Below are 22,701 nucleotides of genomic sequence, written 5' to 3' on the forward strand. Positions count from 1 at the left end.
CGGACCCGCCCCTGCGGGCTGTCATCCGGGAACCCCTACCTCTTACTGGCTGAACTTCCTGCCACTCACAATAGAACGCCCGCCCTCCTCCCTCTTTGATTGGCAAAATAGTAAAGACACATGGGGATGATTGGTGCAGTACCGTGCTATTTCCGTTCGGAGCACGGAGTCAGGGGGCGTTGCCCGAGAGACAGGCGGAGTTCGATGACACACTCTGGGACCGCCCCCTGCACGGCAGAGACCGACGCTAATTGGATGGACAGCCCGCTCCGCTACAGGAGGGCGGGACGTAAGAAGAGGCCGGGGAACGCACCGAAGGAGGCGGAACTTGGGGCCGAGGAGACCAATGGGTGAGGAGATTGCGCTCCGCAAGGCTCTGCGGATTCGCCGCACGCTTTATACTTTCGCCCTCGAAGGGGCGGTTGTGGGGGACGGGCAGAGAGTGACGACCTGTAGAGAAGGAAGGAGAAAGAGGAGCTGTCAGTCAGCTGAGCTGCGATAGGTGGAGCGTTGCCTGCAATTCCCTGCTGCAGAGGGGCTGGGCGAGGCGAGGGACAGTCAGGCGTCCACTACGCAGGATCTTCTCTTTCCGGTCTCTCTCCACTTCTGCACCCCGGACTGCGTCAGTCGCTCACTGGAGCCTACCTCTTCCCTGTTCCTTCCCTAGAAACATCACCTGGAGATCTGACCTGTCTGGAAACCTAGTATTCATGAGAGAAGGGACTGCCCCTCAGGCTCGTCCCATTAAACGCTGAGGTCCAGAGAGGTTGAACGGCTTGCTCAAGACTACACAACTCAGAAGTAGAAAACTGTAGAATTACTATTTTAATTTTTAAACATTTTTCAATGTAGGATGCTTCCCCCCCCCCTTCCTGAGCCCCAGTGCCCAAGACAGTCTGCATTAAGTGGTCATAAAGTCAAATTTGCTTCCTCCATCAGTTCTGGAAACCACCGGGCAAAAGCCAGTTACAGCCACAGCGGAGGGCTGGTTGCAAGAAAGGCCAAGCCGCCAGAGCGCCCGTGTCCCGGGCTATTGAAACATTTTGGGGCCAAGGGAATTGAGGGATCTATTTCAACCATCACCATGAACAAAACACCACCCCAATAGGCTTTTATAATCTCCAACAAGCTCAGAATGGGTCTAGGAGGGAGTTCCTGGGAACTAGGAAGGGGCAACGCCCCATCCTGGGCAATAGGAGGCAGTTCACTGTGAGTTCAAGGCCAGCTTGGTCTATATAGAGAGTTCCAGGACTGCCAAGGTTACATAGAGAGTCCCTATCTCAAAACAAAACAAGGGCTGGAGAGGTGGCTCAGAGGTTAAGAGCACTGACTGCTCTTCCAGAGGTCCTGAGTTCAGTTCCTAGCAACCACATCATCTGTAATGAGATCTGGTGCCCTCTTCTGGCCTGCAGGCATACATGCAGACAGAACACTATACATAATAAATCTTAAAAAAAAAAAAAAAAAAAAGAACAATGCTGTGTTCTTTAAAAAAAAAAAAAAAAAACAAACAAACAAAAAAAAATGGCTAAGGATATAGCCCTGAATCCCCCAGTAGGGACTGGAGGTCTGACTCAGAGGAGAGCCTCTGCCTGGAATCCACCAATGAGAGGGCATGTTTCAGTGGTACAGCCCCTGCTTAACATGCCCAAATGTTGGGTTCAATCACTAGTATTGCAAAAAAGAATAAAATCCGAACGTCTTTTCTGGAGAGCTAAGTATTAAAGATAAGATACTTAAGGATACAGATTAGCAGTGGAGGTTGAACTAATCCTCTACAGAGAGATGTGAAGAAGGGATATAAAGTGTCCCAAGAATATACAAATCCTCTCCCTAATTAGCTAGTAGATATCTCTTTCCATTCTCTGCTCAGGAAGCCTGGCAGAACAGTGGAGTTACTGAGTTCTGAGTATATAGAAAGGCCTTCCTAATTCCAGGACCCCTCAAGGGTAGATGGAAACATCAGTGTTCCCACACATCCCTAGACTCTTTGTTTTGTGGTGGTGGTGGTTGTTTGCTTGCTTGTTTCTTTTTTGAGACAGACTCTAACTATGTAGCCCAGGCTGGCCTGGAATCACAGAGATCCTCCCACCTCTGCCTCCAGAGTCCTGGGACTAGTGGTGTGTGCCATGTCTCCCAGCTCACAGGCTGTATGTTCATTAGTGTTTTCCTGCATGTATGTCTGTATGAGGGCGTCATGTCTCCTGGAACTGGAGTTACAGACAGTTGTGAGCTTCCATCTGGGTGCTGGGAACTGAACCCAGGTCCTCTTGAAGAGCAGCCAGTGCTCTTAACTGCTGAGCCACCTCTTCAGTCCCTCACAGGCTTATTTTTAAGCCTAGACCTAAAGCAACAGCTTTCCGAGGCTCCACAAGTGTCAAGGGAAGGAGCCCAGTCTGCCTTCCGCCAAACCCAGTGGTTTCATCTATAGGAAGCACCACTTAGAGGAAGCATTGGAGAAACCAGGCCTACTTTCTTCACTAGAAGAAATGAATGTTGCCTGATCACCTTGAATGCTGGGATGATGCAGTCAAAAAACCTGGTGATGCTGTGCTGTCCTATTAGCCAACCCTCACCCGAACCCCTCCACCCCCAGTGTCCTGAGCTTTATCTCTCGGTGAATAGAGCACATCCCTATGAAAGAGGCCCCATGGACTTTGCATCCTCCACCAATAGAATCCATCCTTATGATTATCATTATTGGCTCAGGCCCTAAGCCTCTATTTATCAGCCAATAGAATCCTTTGGGGTGGGAATGGAGACAGGGTTTCTCTGTGTAGCCCTGGAATTCACTCTGTAGTTCAGGCTGGCCTTGAACTCAGAAATCCTCCCACCTCTGCCTACCAGTGCTGGGATTTGGGGATTAAAGGGGTGGATCACCACCCCCTGGCTTAAAGTTTATGCTTTCTTTTCTTTTTTTTTTCTTTTTTTGTTTTTCTTTCGTTTTGTTTTTCTTTTTTTAAGATTTATTTATTATGTATACAGTGTGTTCTGCCTGCATGTATGCCTGCAGGCCAGAAGAGGGCACCAGATCTCATTATAGATGGTTGTAAGTCACCATGTGGTTGGTGGGAATTGAACTCAGGACCTCTGGAAGAACAGCCCTGTTTTTGTTTTTCAAGACAGGGTTTCTCTCTATGTATCTCTGACTGTCCTGGAACTCACTTTGTAGATCAGGCTGGCCTAGAACTCAGAGATCCGATGTCTCTGACTCCTGAGTGCTGGGATTAAAGGTGTGGACCACCATCTCCAGGCAGAATTCATTCTTATGGTAAAGGTCACAGGTGCTTTGCTACTTTGCAAGGGAATTTCAGTGTATCTAAACCATGAAGTCAATCCCTGGATGGCATAACCCAGTGCCTGCAAAAATGTCACTATCTTGAATTTCATTCTTCACCTCTCAGATCATCTCTGATGGCCATGAGGATTTGAGGGTCCCTGACAGTCATCCTCAGAACTGGCATATGGTGTCTGTTGCAAGAATTCATTGGCTGATCCCCTGAGTGACAGTAGCCAAGTATAATGGAAGTGTAATAATTTCTATGCATACCTGTCAAATTTCCAACAAAATAACAAGGAACAGGTGGATTAACTCATTTTGGTTATACAGGTTTCCCTATGTACAATGAAGTCCTGTCCCAGCCACTGGAACTACTTTGAGAAGACATTAGCACACTGTGCCATCCCAGAGCAGCCACTTTACACACTGGTGGACCCCTCCACAGCCAGAGAGGCTCTCAGGCCTGGGAAATGACCTAAACTCAAAATTCCAAGTCCAGGGCTGGAGAGATGGCTCAGCGGTTAAGAGCACTGGCTGTTCTTCCAGAGGACCGGGGTTCAATTCTCAGCACCCACATGGCAGCTCACAACTGTAACAGATTCCAGGGGATCTGACACCTTCATACCAATGCACATAAAATAAATTTAAATAAATTATTTAAAGAAAATTCCAAGTCCAGCTAGTCGTGGTAGGACAGGCCTATTTTCCTAGCTACTTGGGAAACCGTGGCAGAAGGATTGCTATGACTTTGAGCCCATCCTCAGCTGTAGTGGGACCTTGTCTCCAAATGAACTGGCCAGCAAGAGGGCTTAGTAGTAGTCAGTGCTTGTTGTCGAGGGTCATCGCCTGTGTTTCGTCTTCAGCACCTACATGGTACAAGAAGAGAACTACTTCCCACCGGATGTCCTCTGGCCTCCACACCACAGACCGGCACACACACACAATAAATAAATTTGAGGGCTGGAGACATGGCTCAGCGGTTAAGAGCACTGGCTGCTCTTCCAGAGGTCCTGAGTTCAATTCCCAGCAACCACGAGGTGGCTCAACCATCTGTAATGGGATCTGGTGCCCTCTTCTGGCCTGCAGGCATACATGCTGTATACATAATAAATACATCTTTAATAAATAAATAAACAAAACTAGATGTAACAAAGACCATCCACACACTTTATTTAACCTCGACCACTCAAATATTATCATCCCAAAGTCTTTGTACCAGTTGGCTTCAAACTATGTAGCTGAGGATGATTCTACACTCCTGTCTCTGTCTCCCCAGTGCTGCGATGGAGGCCAGGGCTTCAGGAAAGTCACTGAGCAGGCATTGTGTCACCTGAGCCTTAGATCTGCCTTTCTGAGACATCTTAGATTTTATTTTGTTTGACACAAGGTCCAACTCAGTCCATGCTAGGCTGGAACTCACTGCAAAGCCTACGCTAGTCTTGAACTTTCTCTATAACCCAGGCTGACCTCAACTTTTGGTTTTGGTGTTGAAACCTGATCTTATGTACCCCAGACTGGACCCAGACTTGCTGTGTAGCCAAGGTCAACCTTAAACTCTTTTTTGTTGTTGTTTTGGGTTTTTTTTTTTTTTTTTTTTTTTTTTTTTTTTTTTTTTTTTTGGTTTTTCGAGACAGGGTTTCTCTGTGTAGTTTTGCGCCTTTCCTGGAACTCACTTGGTAGCCCAGGTTGGCCTCGAACTCACAGAGATCTGCCTGGCTCTGCCTCCCGAGTGCTGGGATTAAAGGCGCGTGCCGCCACCGCCCGGCTGGATTAGTTTGGCTTTGGTTTTTGTTTTTCTAGACAGGGTTTCTCTGTGTAGCCCTGGCTGTCATAGAACTCACTCTGTAGACCAGGCTGGCCTCAAACTCAGAGATCCGCTTGTCTCTGCTTCCAGAATGCAGAGGTTGAAATCATGCAACAGCTATTATCTTGAGATTTTATCATTTTTGTTTCATATATATGAGTGTTTTGATTGCATGTATGTCTATGAGCCCCCTGTGTGCCTCGTGCTCCCAGAGACTAGAAGAGTTCATCGGATCCTAAAATACTCTAGGACTGGAGTTATGGATGTTTCTGAGCCATGATGTGAGAGGCTGGGAATTGAACCCCAGGACCTCTGGAAGAGCAGCCAGTATTCTTAACCACTGAGCCATCTCTCCAGCCTCCTGTGTTCTTTTCTGTTTTTGTATTTTGCTTTGTTTTTCGAGACTGGGTTTCTTTGTGTAACAGCCCTGGCTGTTTTGGAATTCTCTTTGTAGACGAGACTGGCTTCAAACTCAGAGATCCGTCTGCCTCTGTCTCCTGAGTGCTGGGATTAAAGGCGTGCGCCGCCGCCGCTGCTGCTGCCGCCGCCACCACCACCTGGCTTGGGTTCTTTTTTAGCAGGTAAAATTCACGCACAGTATGAATCCTAAATCCCCAAACACGTGTTGAGAAGTTCCGATGTATGCCATGACTTCTCCTGACTCTCCCTGTGGCGCTTCTAATGCTGGGGTCTTTTTATTCGGTGTTTCTCTTCCCAATTCTGCCTCCCAGACCGCCACAGAACACCAAGTCCTCCAGGAAAGGACTTGGAAATGATCCTGTTAAGTCTCTCAGATCTCAGGCAAGGCATGAAGCAAGATAGACGACCTGGGACTGAATCCCAGAGCTGGCTGCAGAGGTAGCGCCCGGCCGGCCCACTGTGTGCTCTGGACTGGAATGAGGGAGCTGTAGAACCAGAACGGGGTGGGGGGGGATAGTCCACTGAGGTCTGCAGGGGACGCCCTGAGCCAGCCCCTGTTCTCCCTCATGCCCCTCCCTGTGACCCAGTGGTTAGGCCCTTTATGACCCAGGCCAGGAGCTAGGGGACCCTGAGCGCCGGGGGGCGGGCAGAGCAGATGGTGAGTCTCCTCCTGGGAGCAGGTCCCCCGCGCCATGGCAAGCGTGGTGGTGAAGACAATCTGGCAGTCCAAAGAGATCCATGAGGCGGGGGACCCACCTGTGGGGGTCGAGAGCCGCGCCCAGCTGGTCCCCGAGGCTCCCGGGGGGGTGACCAGCCCTACCAAGGGGATCGCGAAGAAAAAGAAGGCCGTGTCCTTCCATGGGTGGGTTTCCTGTACCCTGCCGGTGACAGGCCTAGTGCCCAACACTGCCTACAGCAAAGCATCGGTGCTGGAGGGGGAAGGAGAGGCCAGGAAGAGGGCCGAGGGAGGGCACGCAGGCCGCGGGTTGTGGGGAGCATTGGGAGGAGAGGGGGCGTGAGCAGGGAGTCCAAAGCAGGCAGCATGGGGATGGTAGGTGATGGGAAGAGGCGATCCGTTGGCTCAGAGAGTGCAGCTCCTGTGCTGAGGACATAAGGCCCCCATCCCCACCATCTCCTGGGTCACCTGCAGGGTGGAGCCCCGGATGTCCCACGAGCCAATGCACTGGTGCCTGAACCTCAAGCGGTCCTCAGCCTGCACCAACGTGTCCTTGCTCAACCTGGCTGCAATGGAGCCGGACTCCTCAGGCACAGACTCCACCACAGAGGACAGTGGCCCACTGGCACTGCCGGGGCCACCTGCTTCTCCTGTACCACCCTGGGCTCCGGAGGACCCTGACATCACAGAACTTCTGGTGAGCGGCTGATGTGGGGAGGGCCGAGACTACCCAACGGAGGTAGGCAGATCCAAGGGGGTGGGGTCTGATCTCGTTTGGAATGAGAAGTTCTAGTCACTGAGACCAGAAGACAGGCCTGAATGACAGTATCAAGAGAAGTCTCCCGGGGGTGGGGTATAGCTCAGTGGTAGAACACTTGACTAGCAAGTGCCAGGCCCTGGGTTTCATCCTTAGCAACACAAAGCAGACACTGGGCCATGTCCCCAGCCCCTCCCTGGAGGATTCCAGGCAGAGCTCTACCACTGAGCCACGCCCAAGCTCTTCTTTTACTCTTTGAGACCGGGTCTCACTGCTTAGTCAATTTCCTGCAATCCCCCTGCCCTCCAAGTAGCTGGGGTGAGAGGCCTGAGCCCATGCATCCAGCACCTGGTAAATATTCTCTCGAAAGCCTAAGATGAGATGTCAGGAATAGAGGACAGAGACGCAGCTCTAAGCGTCACCCTCAGCAGCTTGAGGCATTACTTTCGACGTTGATTTTGTTTGTTTTTTTTAAGAGAGTGTCTTTCTCACTATGTAGCCCTGGCTGGCCTGGAGCTCTCTATGTAGACCAGGCTGGCCTCAAACTCACCGACACTCTCCTTCCTCTGCCACTAGCTGGAATTAAAGACAGGCAACACCACACCCAGACTGAGGCATTATCTTAATCTCCCAGGAACTTGGACTCAGGCCAAACTAGGGTTTGTGGCTTCCATGCAGGAAAGAATTTCGGTTTATAAAGCACAGGCAGGGATTTCATTAAAGACATTTTAATATAGACTTTAAACAGGCCAGTTAGGAGGAGAGGTGCTCAGAGGGAACACAAGACGTGCTTAAGTGTGAGTGGTGGCTTTCCAAGGGAGATCCCGGGGAGTGCCTCGGCATCAGCCTCATGCACCATTTGGTGGCTCTCAAGCTCTGTCTCTAAAGGTTTGTGTGGGAAGCGTTTCCTTGACCTCTCTTTCCCCATCGATTGACTGGATGGTTTGGCGAGGGGCATGTTCCTCTACAAGTTGGAGGATGACTTGGAGGAGTGTGTTCTCCCCTGACACCATGTAGAACTCAAAGACAGAATTCAGGTCCTCAGGCTTGGTGGCAATTGTCTTTACCTACTGATATCTTTTGGATAATCAAGTTTATGGACTAGTTCTGGTGGTGACTTGGATGAGATTATAATCTATGAGGAAAAAAACCCAGAAAGCCACTGGAGTCGGGGTTCTGGTGAGAAAAACTGCAGGTTCTCAACTGGGAAGAGAGAGAGGCCTCGGCAGGTAACTGTGCTGAATTTGTTTGTTTGGTTTTTGTTTTTTCGAGACAGGGTTTCTCTGGATAGCCCTGGCTGTTCCATTTACCTGAAACTCACTCTGTAGACCAGGCTGGCCTTGAACTCACGGAGATCTTCCTGCCTCTGCATCCCGAGTGCTGGGTTTAAAGGTGTGCGCCACCACCGCCCAACCTGTGCTAGGATTTTAAAAAGGGATTTAGTTTTATTTTATGTGTGTGAGTGTTCTGCCTGCCTGTGTGTTAGAGCACTGTGTGTGGGTCTGGTGTCCAAGGGGGCCAGAAGAGGGCGTCAGATCCCCTGAAATTAGAGTTATGGATGATTTTGAGCTGTTGTGTGGACTCTGGGAACTGAACCTGGGTCCTCTGAAAAAAGCAGCCAATGCTGTAATCGCTGAGCCTTTTCTTCAGTTTCTATTCTTTTTTTTAAAAAAATTACTTTGATTTATTTTTGTGTGGGAGCGGGACCCATGTGTGCTATATCACATATGAGAAGGTCAGAGGACCACTTAGTGAAGCTTCCCTCGACTGAATGGGTCTGGGGGTCAGACTCAGGTGCCTTCACCCAATAGGCCATTTCATCATGTTGTGGGATATTTAACTATGTAAAGATGTGTTGCTGTTTTACCTTGCCTGCCTAAGGTACCTCACTGGTCTAATAGAAAGCCAAATGGCCAATAGCGAGGGAGGAGGTACAGGCAGGACTTCTGGGAAGGGAGGGTAAAAACAGGAGAATTTAGGCTCAGAGGAAGAAAAAAAAGAGACACCAGGGGCCAGACAGACAGACATGGAGGAAGCAGGAAAGTAGGACAAACAGAATGGAAGAAAAGGTAACAAGACCTGAGGCCAAACATAGATGAATAGGAACAGGTTAAAAAATTATTAGAGCCAGTGGGACAAGCCTAGGCTTAGGCCAAGAATTCATAATAATAATGTCTCCATGTCTTCATTTGGGAGCTGGCTGGTGACCCAAAGAGAGTTCCAGATGCATCATTGCCCCAAGTTTTGTCTTCTGAAGCTTCTGTCTCACCGAACAGAGCCATGGACCTAGTCAGTCTGTCTTGCTGAGTCGGGTGGGGACAGAGGGTCTGAGCTTGGAAACTGGGAGGTCATCGCGTAAAGGCAACCAGGACAAGATGATGTCACCGAGACATTAAACCCTATATAAGGCCCAGTGGGTGCTTCCAAGCCTAGACAGCCTGAGTTCAGTCCCTGAAACCCACATGGTATAGAGAACCAAGGTGTCTTCTGACCTCCACACACAAGCCCTGGCATGCAGGTGCTGAGATAATAAATAAATGAATGTAGAAAAAATATATAAATGCTAGGCATGGTGGTCCATGCCTTTAATCCCAGCACCTGGGAGGCAAAGGCAGGTGGATCTCTGTGATTTGGGAGCCAACCTGGTCTACATAGAGAGACCTTGTCTTAAAAAAATAAAATAAAGTAAAATCAAATGTAAGGCAGAATCTTATAGAGATTTAATTGTGGCCTATGAGTCTTGGAGGGCAGAGAACTTGTCCCCACTGTGAGGAATATATAATCTCACTTAATAATGACATAAGCAATAGGAAATGGTAGAATCCAAGACAGAAAGCTGGACCCATCTCCACAGGCTTTTAGGATGAAGAGAAGCCCAACAGACAGCCAACCACCCCAATATCATCAGAGAAGCCCACTCACTCATGCCCGAGCCTTTGTGTGGCAGACAGCCAACCACCCCAATATCATCAGCATAGTAGTTACTTCTGTCAGTCTTTGGCCTCATTTCTCTGATGGTGCAGACATAGAGGACCAGAGAGGTTCAATAGCATAGGAAAGGTCACACAGCTGGGAAGCAGCAGGATCAGCTTAGGGAGTCAGTCGTGGCAGACGGTTGGTGTGGTGGTAGTCTACACTGGAGGGGCAGGAAGGACACTGTGGACACCGCAAAGAAGAGGAACCAGCGTGTTTGTGCCAAAAGGAGAGCACACGGGCTGGACCGTGACGCTGAAATCAGGTATTCCCCGGGCAGAAAACAGCATTGTGGCCACCAGGAACATGTCGGAAGAGACAGGCGGAAACAGGACCGGACAGGGAAGAGGACAAGGCTGTGGCAGAGGAGGGATGGGGCTAGAGAGAGAGCAGGCCACTGCTCACACAGGCTGCAAAACGTAGTGTTGTCCCAAGGGCCACAGGGACACTGTGGCTTCCGGCGAGGGGGAAGCAGCTTGGCAGACTGGCTCTCTTCCCTTTACTGCTATCCTGCTGTGTGCACGTCCGGTGATGTCTCATCCCTCCGTACAGCATCTGTAAGGGGGGGGATATAATGACCCAGTTGAAAGATGAAGGCAAAACTAACCGAGGTGTAGAAGGAAGCGCCATTCCCAAGGTCACAAGAGCATGGAGTGCTTGTAAGAACCAGAGGCTAGTTTAGAAGGCTTTCTTTCTTCCCTAAGACTCCCTTAGAGCGGGAAAGGCGGGGCAGGAAGGCCAGAAGGGGTGGAGCTAGTGCTGGATGGGAAGCCGGGAGTGGGGTAGACTCAGCTCTCCCTCCAGTGGGAGAGACTCCCCACACCCCAGAGCCTGGAGCTGGATGCCTCCCACCAGAACTATTAACACGGCCCCCACGGACCGCTGACGTCCAAACAGCTCTGGGCTGCAGGAATGAAGGCTTCAGGGATCAAAGCTGGTGAGCACTGTGTGGGCCTCCAGCCTTTTACTGCCGCCAGCTTCCTCCTGTCTGTTGTGGGACCAGCAACCACACCTGGTGGGAGGGGAGGGGCTGAGGAGGGTGCCCGGTATGTGAGCTACAGGGGGGTGAGGGGGACCCGGAGATGAGAGATAGAGACTCAGAGAGATAGAGGAACAGAGATGGGGGAGATAGAGCCAAGACCCAGAGAGATACACAGAGCCCCCAGAGAGAGAGAGAGAGAGAGACAGACAGACAGACAGACAGGAGAGCCTTAGAGAGCCATGGTGACTTTGGCTGATAGTGACAGTGCTCATGAGGAGGAATGGTTAGTGTTGGCATGACAGGTCGTCGTCGTCGTCGGTGTCCAGTCCTAGCTTCCCTGGAGACAGCAAATGCTGTAAGGGGCAGTGGTGCTCTTGGTGGTCACTATGACAACAGTGGCCATCGGGGTCTCCCCTGCTAAGGACACTCGGACACACATTCTGTGGCAGCGTCTTAGTCCCTCCTGGACACACCATGCAGTCGCCGTCTTTATTCCGTTCTAGGGTGGAGACCCCAATGCATGGCCCGCTCTGGCCTGGACTGCACATGCTCCTCTTTGCTCAGCCTCCCAAGTGCAGGGCCAGCAGCACGTGCCGCCATTACCAGCTTTGTTTTTCCAGCCCTTTGGTTTTTTCAGAATGGGTCTCCTGCATCCCAGGCTGACTTCAAAATCTCTTTGTAGCCAAGGATGACCTTGAACAAGGATGAGCTCAAGAGTGCAGGTGTGCACCACCACGCCTAGTTTGTACAAGGCTGGGGAAGGAACCCAGGCCCCTGCGTGTGCCAGGCCAGCACGCCAACTGAGCTACAGCCCTCAAATTCACTGTGAAGTGGAGGATGGCCTTGAACACCTGATTCTCCTGCCTCCACCTTCATGCTGACATTGGTTATTTGTTTTACCAATCTAGACATTAATTCCCGTGTAGCTGTGGAGCAGGTCATATAGCAATCTACCCTTACTCCCCATTTGATGGGAAGGGAAACTGAGGCAGGCTCCAGACAGGGAATACAGGTGTACAGCACAGGAGTAGATGGGGGCAGAACATCCCAGGACAGGGTTGTTCACCTGCCTATAACTCCTTGGCTTTCCTGTCTCTCCTCCTCTCTCTCCTCCAAGGATCCTGAGTACCCCTTCCCAAGTTTTGATCCATTTCATTTGAACTAGTCATCCTGTGAGGGTAGCCGTTAGTCATATCTATATTGCACAAGTAGGGAAACTGAGGCATCACAAGCTGAGATGCTCTCCCTGAGATCACACAGGAGGTGAAAGGAGCTGACCCAGCATGAATGTTCTGAGTCCCCAGAGGAACACCCTACAGTAGCCTTCTGAGTTTTCAGTTCAGAAAGACATTTTTGCATATTAGTTATCTAATGCTTTGAAACAAGTTGTCTCCATACTTAATACAGCCCACAGGGAGTGACTAAGTTGGAAGGTTCTGGATCAGGGCTGGATGAGGCTACAGTCAACATTTCAGCCAGGACTATGGTCCTCTGAAGAGGTGAGGGTGAGTTACTATTATGTTCTAGGCCATAGTCCCCTGGTGAGATCAGAGTGTGGTTGGCATTTCATCCAGAATTTAATCTTCTGATGGGATGAAGGTGCTGTAAACTGGAATACATCTTTCTCTGTCTCACCAGCCAGCTCCCAAATAACGACACAGAGACTTCTTATTCATTAGCTGAGCTGAGGCTTGTTTCTAACTAGCTCTAACAACTTAACTTGCTTCTATTAATCTCATGGCTGTCACCTCTCCTCCTGAATGTCCTGTTTCCTCTCTGTGTAGCTGGCGACTCCTCTCCCCTCTTCCCCGAGCTCTCTGTCTGGAAGTCCTGCCTAGCTATTGGCCATTTAACTTTTTACCAAAACAATCACAGTAACAAATCTTCACACAGTGTAATCAAATATCTTGCAACAGTAGACAGTCCATCAAGGGATGTAGGTGCAGTCAACTGTTCTGTGAGGACTGGAGTCCTCCGACAGGATGAAGATGCCGTCAGTATTGTGCTTCTGGCTGTGTTCATCTGATGACTTACCAGGGCTGGAAGATGCCCCACCAAGACGTTGCCCTGTGGGTGCCTCAACTCACCCTGGCCTTTGGCTCGAGACCTAGGCTCCTGACCATATGGCCTTCTTCTCCGTACATAAATGCTCATGACATGGCAGGCAGCATTCCTCAGAGCATCACCTCCCAAGTGCCAGGATAACAGATGTGTGCCACCATACCTGGCTCATTGCATCCTCAGTTTTCAGTGTGCTAGAGAGTGAATCAAACTGTTTCTGATTTATTTCCATCTTTTATGGAAATGTGGAATTTTAGAATTCATCCTCTGCCATTTTGCTGATAATTTTTATATTAAATTTATTTATTTTGGGGACAGGGTTTCTCTATGTAACCACCCTGACTGTCCTGGAATTCGCTCTGTAGAACAGGCTGGCCTCGAACTCAGAGATCCACCTGCCTCTGCCTCCCGAGTGCTGGGATTAAAGTTGTGTGCCACCACTGCTCGGCTGAGACTGTCTTAAAAGGTAAAGAGAGCTGGGCACGGTGATCTTGCCAGTTATTCCAATGCATAGGAAGCTGAGGCAGGAACATCTCCAGGATTTTGAGGTCAGTCTGGGGCTATTTAATGAGTACATAGCCTGGGCTACAGAGTCAGACTCCTTAAAAAAAAAAAAAAAGGAGAGAAAGAAAAAACAAAAATGAGGATAGAAAAAGAGGCTGAGGAATAGGAAGGTGGAGGAAGGCATACCTGTCCTTTCAACATTTACTTAATGTCCTCACTGTGCCCAACCCATCTGTATTGGCTAGCATGGCCACATGATCTCAGCCAGCTGCAAAGGAGCTCTCGAAGTCTTTATTTTCAATTAAGAAACAAGAATAGCCAGGCGGCGGTGGCACATACCTTTAATCCCAGCACTCGGGAGGCAGAGCCAGGCGGATCTCTGAGTTCGAGGCCAGCCTGGGCTACCAAGTGAGTCCCAGGAAAGGCGCAAAGCTACACAGAGAAACCATGTCTCTAAAAGAAAAAAAAAAAAAAAAAAAAAAAGGCAGCCATTATGTAATAAATTTGCCTGCTGTAGCAAAAGACAGAAAAAAACCAGTTTGCACAAGGCACAAGCTGCTGCCTCACCTCTGAACAGTTGGTAAGACCTGAGAATGGAAACCGAGGCATGGTGGCACACACCTTTAAGCCTAGCACTCAGGGGGCAGAGTCAGGCTGATCTCTGAGTTCCAGGACAGCCAGAGCTACACAGTGACACCCTGTCTCAAAACCAAAACAAACAGAACTGAGCATGTTGGCCAGAGGAGCTGAGAGGCTGAAGAGGCACTTGGGATCATTTCTCAGCCTCTATTTGATGGTCCAAGATGGCTGTCAATTTTATGCTCTAGAGAGCAGAGGACAGCGAAGGAGGAGGGCTTTTATGGATACACATCTGTGGCTGGAACCTAGGATCTTGTGCGTGCTGGGCAAGTACTCTACCACTGAGTCACACCCCAGCACCTCACTGCTGAGTTATACCCCCACCCTCCAACTGGGGGATGTTAGACATTTGCCTCAAAGTTTGAAATTGTCTTCCCTGCTTGCTTCCTCAGAACACCGTGAAGAGTGTTAGTCTGCTTCTGGCTTTACCCAGCAAGGAAACTAAATCTGAGGGTGTCACCCTTTATCCAAAGCCACACAGCCTCCCAGAGCAAAAGCAAGCTGAAAACAGCCTGCTAGCTCTATACGTGTCTCCGACTCTTTTCCAGAGTGGGGTCAACAGTGGATTGGTGCGTGCCAAAGACTCCATCACCAGCTTGAAGGAAAAGACTACGAGGGTTAACCAGCATGTTCAGACACTGCAGGTGTGACACTTGGGTCCCCGTGCCCCGCGTGTGGCCTCTTCCTCCAGAGCTAAGTTCCCACCTTGAAGTTCCTTCATCATAGTGCACACCCAGTCAGTCCCCCACAGGGTAAGACCCTGCTCCCCCTCTAAGCTGTCCCCACTGCCCTGTGTAACCCTGCCTCCTTCCACGGTCAAGAGCGAGTGCTCGGTGCTGAGTGAGAACCTGGAAAGGCGGCGGCAGGAGGCAGAAGAGTTGGAGGGTTACTGCAGCCAGCTGAAGGTGAGCCGCTGTGGGCGGAGTGGGGGGGTGGGGGGGATGAGAAGAGGAGGGCAGTGTGAGGCTCTGACCCGTGGCTCAGTGGGCAGAGCGCTTGCCTAGCATGCAGAGAGGCCCAGGCTCGGTCCTAGCATGCAGAGAGGCCCAGGCTCGGTCCTAGCATGCAGAGAGGCCCAGGCTCGGTCCTAGCATGCAGGGAGGCCCAGGCTCGGTCCTAGCATGCAGGGAGGCCCAGGCTCGGTCCTAGCATGCAGAGAGGCCCAGGCTCCGTCCTAGCATGCAGGGAGGCCCAGGCTCCGTCCTAGCATGCAGGGAGGCCCAGGCTCGGTCCTAGCATGCAGGGAGGCCCAGGCTCGGTCCTAGCATGCAGGGAGGCCCAGGCTCGGTCCTAGCATGCAGGGAGGCCCAGGCTGGGTCCTAGCATGCAGGGAGGCCCAGGCTCCGTCCTGGCATGCAGAGAGGCCCAGGCTCCGTCCTGGCATGCAGGGAGGCCCAGGCTCTGTCCTAGCATGCAGAGAGGCCCAGGCTCCGTCCTAGCATGCAGGAAGGCGAGTGTAGTGGCACACACCTATGATCCACACTTAGAAGCTGGACTCTGAGACTCGGGAGTTCAAGATTCTCTTCAGCTACATAACGAAGTGGAGGCCAGGGGTACATGAGATCCTCTCATGGCTACCAAAAATGTCACTCTCTTCTGGCTTCCACGGGCATGCATGTTGGACACATATATGTGCACATACAGACAAAACACCCATACACATAAGATTTTTTTTCTTTCTTTTTTCTTTTTTTTGGTTTTTGGAGACAGGGTTTCTCTGTGTAGCCCTGGCTGTCCTGGAACTCACTCTGTAGAGCAGGCTGGCCTCGAACTCAGAGATTCACCTGCCTCTGCTTCCCGAGTGCTGGGATTAAAGGCGTGTGCCATCATTGCCTGGCCCATAAGGAATATTTTTAAAAATCTTTTAGATTTTAAAATGTAAAACAAGGGAGCGTAGGAGCGGTGGGCTGGTGGAAGTGTTAGCAAAGGACAGGTATGGCTAGGGAGGAAGCCTGGCCGGGACGTAGGTGCATCCTACACGGGGCAGGTGCCGAGCCAACAATGAGGCTGAAGGTGGGGGGCAGAACCGGAATGGGAAGCAGGGCCCCCGCCCTGATGTCCTGACCCAGGAGAACTGCCGCAAGGTGACCCGCTCAGTGGAAGACGCTGAAACCAAAACCAATGTCCTGAAGCAGAACTCTGCCTTGCTGGAGGTAAGTGGGTGTGGGTGTGGAGGAGCCCTAAGCTAGCGAGAAGTCTGGGTGGAGCTAGAGAGGGGGTTGGAGGAGCTGGGGAGGGCATGGACACGTGTGTAGAGCATCCAGAGCCTCCAGGAGCTGAGGAGGGTTGGACCTGCTTATGGAGCTTGGAGGACGGGCTGGAGGGACCCACGGAAGGAGCCAAAAGAGGACTTGGTGGGAGGGACCAGAGTGGAGCCTGGGGAAGCTGAGTTGTGCAAGCGTGGAGCCAGAAGACTCTTGGGTGGGCAGGGTCTAGGATGAAGACCTGCAAGCTTACTTTCCAACAAAACACTGAGAAGCCGTCCCTAAGCGGCAGGGGCCGATTTTTGACAGGCAGAGCAGGTCAGGGGTGGTATGCTAGTTGCAGCCTCAGAAACAGCTAGCAGGTTTTAGGGTAAATGGTATTCCCCCTCCGCCCCCCCCACGCACGCCAGCAAGCATACTTCCCACTTAACTCTTCCTACACTACTTTGCAGTCTCGGTGATCCCTGGGGTGCAGGTGGCTGAGGATGACAAGGTGCTGGACACCCTGACTCACTGTCCTCCCCTGTCCAGGAGAAGCTAAGATACCTCCAGCAGCAACTGCAGGATGAGACGCCGCGGAGACAGGAGGCCGAGCTGCAGGAGCTAGAGCAAAAGCTGGAGGCAGGCCTCTCCCGGCACGGCCTGAGCTCTGCCACTCCCAATCAGGGCTGCTCCGGCCCGCCTGGCAGTCCCGAGGAACCCCCGCGGCCGCGAGGCCTGGCCTCCAGTGCCTGGGGCATGGCACCCCGGGCAGGGGAGGGACCTTCGCTGACAGAGCAGGAGTTGCAGAAGGTCTCCACCGGCTTGGAGGAGCTGAGGTGGGCGGGGACTGGAGGAGGTGGGTGGACCAGGCCTCGGGTGGAACAAGGGCGGGACCTCGGTTGAGCGTGGAGGCTGGGTGGGCGGGGTTTGGATGGGGGTGGGCGGGACAGAGTGGATCGGAGGGGCTGCGGTAGGCGAGGGAGGACTGGAAGAGCTTGATGTGGGACGGACTTGGAGGTTGAAGTGGACAGGGCTTAGCGGAGCTAGGTGCGTGGGGACACCTAGCTCTCGTAGCAGCGGAACCTACGAGAGGATTTGGGTGGCAGCATCAGTGATACAGGGCCAACCTAGAGCATAAATGAAAAGGCAAAAGGCGGGACATAGTGGTGCACACCTTTAATCCTGGCACTGGGAGGCAGAAGCTGGAGGATCTCTGTGAGTTGGAGGCCAGCTTGGTCTACACAGAGAATTCCAGTACAACCAGGACTACATAGAGAGACCCTGTCTCAAAAACAACAAAAAAGCCGGGTGGTGGCGCACACCTTTAATCCCAGCACGTGGGAGGCAGAGCAGGCGGATCTCTATGATTGCAAGGCCAGCCTGGTCTACAGAGCGAGTTCCAAGACAGCTAGGGCTACACAAAGAAACCTTGTGTCAAAAGAGAGAGAGAGAGAGAGAGAGAGAGAGAGAGAGAGAGAGAGAGAAGGAAGAAGAGACGAAGGAAGGAAGGAAGAGAAAGGAAGGAAGGGAAAAGGGAAAAAGGAAAGAAAGAAGAAAGAAAGAAAGAAAATGGGGGAAAAGAAAGAAAAAAGAAAAAGAAAAGAAAGAAAATAATTTGGTCATCTATTTGGGGTGAGGTCGATGAGGTAATGCATGGTCAAACCTATGCCCACCCTTTCTCCCCTTCTGGTTCCCGCAGGAGGGAGGTGTCCTCGCTGGCAGCCCGGTGGCATCAGGAGGAGGGCGCAGTGCAGGAGGCGCTGCGGTTGCTGGGTGGCCTGGGTGGCCGGCTGGATGGCTTCCTGGGCCAGTGGGAGCTGGCCCAGCGGGAACAGGCACAGTCTGCGCGGGGTTTGCAGGAGCTGCGAGGACGGGCGGATGAGCTGTGCACTATGTAAGGGTCCGCGGGTGCTGGAGGGGACACGGGGTCCATGGGAAAGTGGAACCAACGCAAGGGTGGGTCCTTGAGGAAAAAGGATCGACCAGTCTTCTGGGGCTAAGTGACCGGTACCAAGAGGTAGAACTTGCCTAGGATCCCCAATGATGGGGGAGGTGTGGCTCAGTAGCTTTGGGGTGCTGAATGAGAGCCTGGTTAAGCACTAGGACATTTGCCTAGTGGAAGCCCTGGCTCCTCTCCCCAGTGGAGGTGGAGAACCCGTCAGCGCCGAGGACAGGCAGCTATACAGTATTGAAAGGTGGACTCTCGGGTTCTGGGCTAATATTGGATGCTGCAAGCTCCCCACATTGGTTGCTCTCCCATCTCAGGGTGGAGAGGTCAGCAGTGTCTGTGGCTTCACTGAGGAGTGAGCTGGAGGCGCTGGGCCCAGTGAAACCGGTTCTGGAGGAGCTGGGGCGGCAGCTTCAGAACTCCCGAAGGGGAGCTGACCACGTCTTGAACTTGGACCGGTCTGCACAAGGCCCTTGTGCTCGGTGTGCCAGGTAGGGGAGGGGTGGAGCCTGCACTGTGGGTCACACGGAGGATGACACACTGTCGTTGTGAACGATGTGTGTCTGTGGGTTGCAGGGTGAGAATCCTATTGCATTGTGGGAACAACTTTTCTACCTTTCTCACGTGGTAAAAATTGGCTTCTTTTCTGCCTGTATGAAGGCAAAGATCGGGTGCATTGATATTTGAGACATGGTGCATTTCCAGCACATTGTGGGAAGGTTGGCATGTCATGAGGGTGGGTTCCAGGGGCATGGAGAAAGCTCAGTTAAGACAGTGTTTGCGGTGGTGGCGCACGCCTTTAATCCCAGCACTCGGGAGGCAGAGGCAGGCGGATCTCTGTGAATTCGAGGCCAGCCTGGTCTACAGAGCGAGATCCAGAACAGGCTCCAAAACTACACAGAGAAACCTTGTCTCGAAAAAACAAAAACAAACAAACAAACAAAAAAAGTTTGCCTTGCAAGCAGAAGGGAGGATCCCTGTACCAGCCAGACTAGTTGAATCTAGGAACTCCAGGTTCAGAGACCTTGTCTTTTTTTTTTTTTTGAGACAGGGTTTCTCTGTGTAGCTTTGCACCTTTCCTGGAATTCACTCTGTAGTTCAGGCTGGCCTCGAACTCACAGAGATCCGCCTGGCTCTGCCTTCCGAGTGCTGGGATTAAAGGTGTGTGCCACCACTGCCCGGCGAGACCTTGTCTTTAAAAATAAGGTAGATGGGGCTGAAGAGATGCCTCAGAGGTAAGAGCACTGGTTGCTCTTCCAGAGGTCCTGAGTTCAATTCCCAGCAACCACATGGTGGCTCACCACCATCTATAAGGAGATCTGGTGCCCTCTTCTGACCTGCAGGCACACATGCAGGCAGAACACTGTATACATAATAAAATAAATCTTAAAAAAAAAAAAAAAAAAAAAAAAAAAGGTAGAGATGGGGGCTGGAGAGATGGCTCAGTGGTTAAAAGCACTGTTCTGGGTTCAATTCCCAGCACCCACATGGCAGCTCACAACTGTAATTCCAGTTCCAGGGGACCTGACACTCATGCCAACATACCAATGGACATAAAATAAAAATAAATTAAAAAAAGAAAAAGGTAGAGAGCTGGATAGTATTTTAGAGCACTGGCTGCTCTTCTAGAGGTCCGCACTGGAACCATATAGTGGCTCACAACCACCCTTGGTAATGAGATCTGGTGCCCTCTTCTGGCATACAGGCAGACATACTGGCAGAACACTGCATCCATAATAAACAAGCAAACAAATAAACAGATGGACAAATGAATAGATAAATAAATAAATAAATAAATAAATAAATAAATAAATAAATAAATAAATAATAGCTCTATAGATTAGCTAACCTCAAACTAACACAGATCCACCTGCCTCTGCCTTCCGAGTGCTGGGACTGAAGACATCTGCTACCACTGCTTAGCTTGGAGGCAGAAGATGGATCTTTGTGAGTTCGAGGCCAGGCTGATCTACATACAGGACATACAGGACAGCCAGGGCTGTGTAGAAAGACCCTGTCTCAACAAACAACAAACAAAAAGAAATGACCAGATGGAGCCTAATCCAGCGCATCCCCCACTTGCCGATTCTCCCTCCACAGCCAGGGGCAGCAGCTGTCCACGGAGTCCCTGCAGCAGCTGCTGGAGCGTGCACTGACCCCGCTGGTGGATGAGGTGAAGCAGAAAGGATTGGCTCCTGCCTGCCCCAGCTGCCAGAGGCTACACAAGAAGATTCTGGTACCAGGGGCCATGGGTTGCCATGACCCAAGTTACTTTTGTGTTTGGCAGGGTGTGGGGAGCCCCGGCTCAGGAATCCTGCTGGCCTGTGGCAGGAACAGGAGGCCTGTGTGGGAGCAGCAGGTCTTGCCTCTGTGCAGAAGGAGGACAAAGAGCTTAGTGGCTGCCCAGTCACAACCCAGGGACAGACTCTGGCCTAAAGCATAATAATGCACTGGGGCTGGGATAACATGGAACATACGAGCAGATTCCACTCTACAGCTCATGGAACATGGGCCTGATTTTCTGTAGCCCCTCAGGGAGGTCATTGGACTCAGAGGAACCCTTGATGCCAGACTGGGGGGACCACTTATACAAGTCAAGCTCTGTAGCTGTTGGAACTTGAGGCCTGATGCATTGTGGGACATAGAGAGCCAGTGCATGATATTGGCCTATGGGATGTTGGGATATAAATTATAGTGAACAGCTATAGGAATACATGGGAGATGCATTGTGGGAATATAGAGGTTAGTGCATGATGGGATACTGGCCTAAGGGATGATGGGATATGAATTGTAGTGAGCTGCAGCCCCAATACACAGGAAGTCACAGGGCATGGTGAATTGTGGGATATAGAACACTATAATGCTAGGGACCATTCTTGTGACCAAGGCAGACATCACAAATACTTGGTCTTAAGAATAGGGGATATAACGCCGGGCAGTGGTGGCGCACGCCTTTAATCCCAGCACTCGGGAGGCAGAGGCAGGCGGATCTCTGTGAGCTCGAGGCCGGCCTGGTCTACAGAGTGAGTTCCAGAACAGCCTCCAAAACTACACAGAGAAACCCTGTCTCAAAGAAAAAAAAAGAATAGGGGATGTAGAAGGGCACCATGCTTGGATACACACAATACAGGACAATTCATAGGCATTAGGGGCACAGTACTTCAGATGTGACTCAGCTTGCTTGGGACACAGGCCAGTGCATTAGGGACATTCACAGGCTTCCTGTGAGATGCAGTTGGGGAGATCAGTGAATTGTGGGATGTCCTAAGCTCAAGGCCTGATGGGTTACTTTGGGTGGTGTGCAGGCTCCATGGGACCCTGCCCCTTGCCCTCCGCGACCCAGCTCCCCCTCCACCCCCAGCCCAGTCCAGTAAGCCCAGCGGCGCCTACACTCCTCTCCCCAGGAGCTGGAGCGCCAGGCCTTGGCCAAACACGTCAGGGCAGAGGCCCTGAGCTCCACCCTTCGGCTGGCCCAAGACGAAGCCGTTCGGGCCAAGAACCTACTGCTGACGGACAAGATGAAGCCGGAGTGAGGACGAAGGCAGAGGGCATGGGAGGAGGGTGAGGTCTCCGGATGGGGCCTGGCTCTTCCTTCTCTGGCCCCTCACCCACCCTGGCCCCCAGCCGGGCCTCCCCAGTGCTGACCCCCGGCTGACTGTCATTACAGGGAGAAGGTGGCCACTTTGGACTATATGCATTTGAAGATGTGCTCCCTCCACGACCAGCTCAGCCACCTGCCACTTGAGGGATCCACGGGGGCAATGGGGGGAGGAAGCACTGGAGCGGCGCCCCCTAAACGTGGGGGCCCAGGCTCTGAACAATAAATGGCCTCTCATGCTGGCATGAATTCTGACTCTGAATTGCATCAAAAAGTAAAAATATAACCGTCGGGTGTGGAGACGAGAGGATTTCCATGGGATCCGGGATAGCCTAGGTTATACAGTGACACCCTGGCTCAAAAACAGAACAGGGGAGGAAGGGATGCGGTTCAAACGGTAGCGCTCCTGTGAGCTCGCCTGAAGTTCTGGGAGTCAGCCCGACACCCACCTGTACACACCGGCAACACCAGACTAGTCTACGCAGAAAATTCCAAGTCAGCTTGTGTTACGTGAGACCCTATCTCAAAAGAACAAAGAAGGAGCCGGGCGGTGGTGGTGGTGGTGGTGATGGTGGTGGTGGTGGTGGTAGCGCACACCTTTAATCCCGGGACTCGGGAGGCAGAGGCAGGAGGATCTCTGTGAGTTCGAGGCCAGCCTGATCTACAGAGTGAGATCCAGGACAGGCACCAAAGCTACACAGAGAAACCCTGTCTCGAAAAGGAAAAAAAAAGCGGGGGGGGGGGGGCTGGAGAGACGGCTCTGTGGTTAAGAGTACTGGCTGCTCTTGCAAAGAACCTGAGTTCATTTCCCAGCACCCACATGGTGCCTCAGAAGTATCTGTAATTCCGGTTCCAGGGGATCTGACGCCCTGG

At 51.6% G+C, this 22,701-nt stretch overlaps 1 protein-coding gene and 1 long non-coding RNA gene across 13 annotated transcripts; one reads left to right on the forward strand and one right to left on the reverse strand.

The window, feature by feature from the left end:
• The first annotated feature begins 82 nt into the window (after positions 1 to 82).
• On the forward strand, positions 83 to 22,077 carry Tsks (testis specific serine kinase substrate). 12 transcript variants are annotated; one of them, XM_037200546.1, is made up of 11 exons: positions 86 to 350; positions 6,655 to 6,877; positions 14,645 to 14,740; positions 14,918 to 15,001; positions 16,139 to 16,249; positions 16,832 to 17,118; positions 17,982 to 18,176; positions 18,548 to 18,721; positions 20,331 to 20,466; positions 21,592 to 21,791; positions 21,898 to 22,077. In XM_037200546.1, the coding sequence occupies exons 1-11, from the start codon at positions 121 to 123 to the stop codon at positions 22,052 to 22,054; spliced, it is 1,893 nt and encodes a 630-aa protein (XP_037056441.1). In that variant the 5' UTR covers positions 86 to 120; the 3' UTR covers positions 22,055 to 22,077. The 12 variants fall into 12 exon arrangements, with proteins under 12 accessions (XP_037056456.1, XP_037056441.1, XP_037056450.1 ...); XM_037200555.1 differs by having other exon boundaries at positions 88 to 350; positions 21,635 to 21,759; XM_037200557.1 differs by having other exon boundaries at positions 88 to 350; positions 21,592 to 21,759; positions 21,898 to 22,074.
• On the reverse strand, positions 9,636 to 16,935 carry LOC119086904. Its single transcript, XR_005090296.1, has 2 exons — positions 16,847 to 16,935; positions 9,636 to 10,465 (listed from the first exon to the last, which is right to left on the reverse strand). It is a non-coding gene; the product is annotated as an uncharacterized LOC119086904 (long non-coding RNA).
• Positions 22,078 to 22,701: the final 624 nt, after the last annotated feature.

This window comes from Peromyscus leucopus, chromosome 1, assembly GCF_004664715.2.
Source record: "Peromyscus leucopus breed LL Stock chromosome 1, UCI_PerLeu_2.1, whole genome shotgun sequence".
In the NCBI taxonomy this organism is placed as follows: domain Eukaryota; kingdom Metazoa; phylum Chordata; class Mammalia; order Rodentia; family Cricetidae; genus Peromyscus; species Peromyscus leucopus.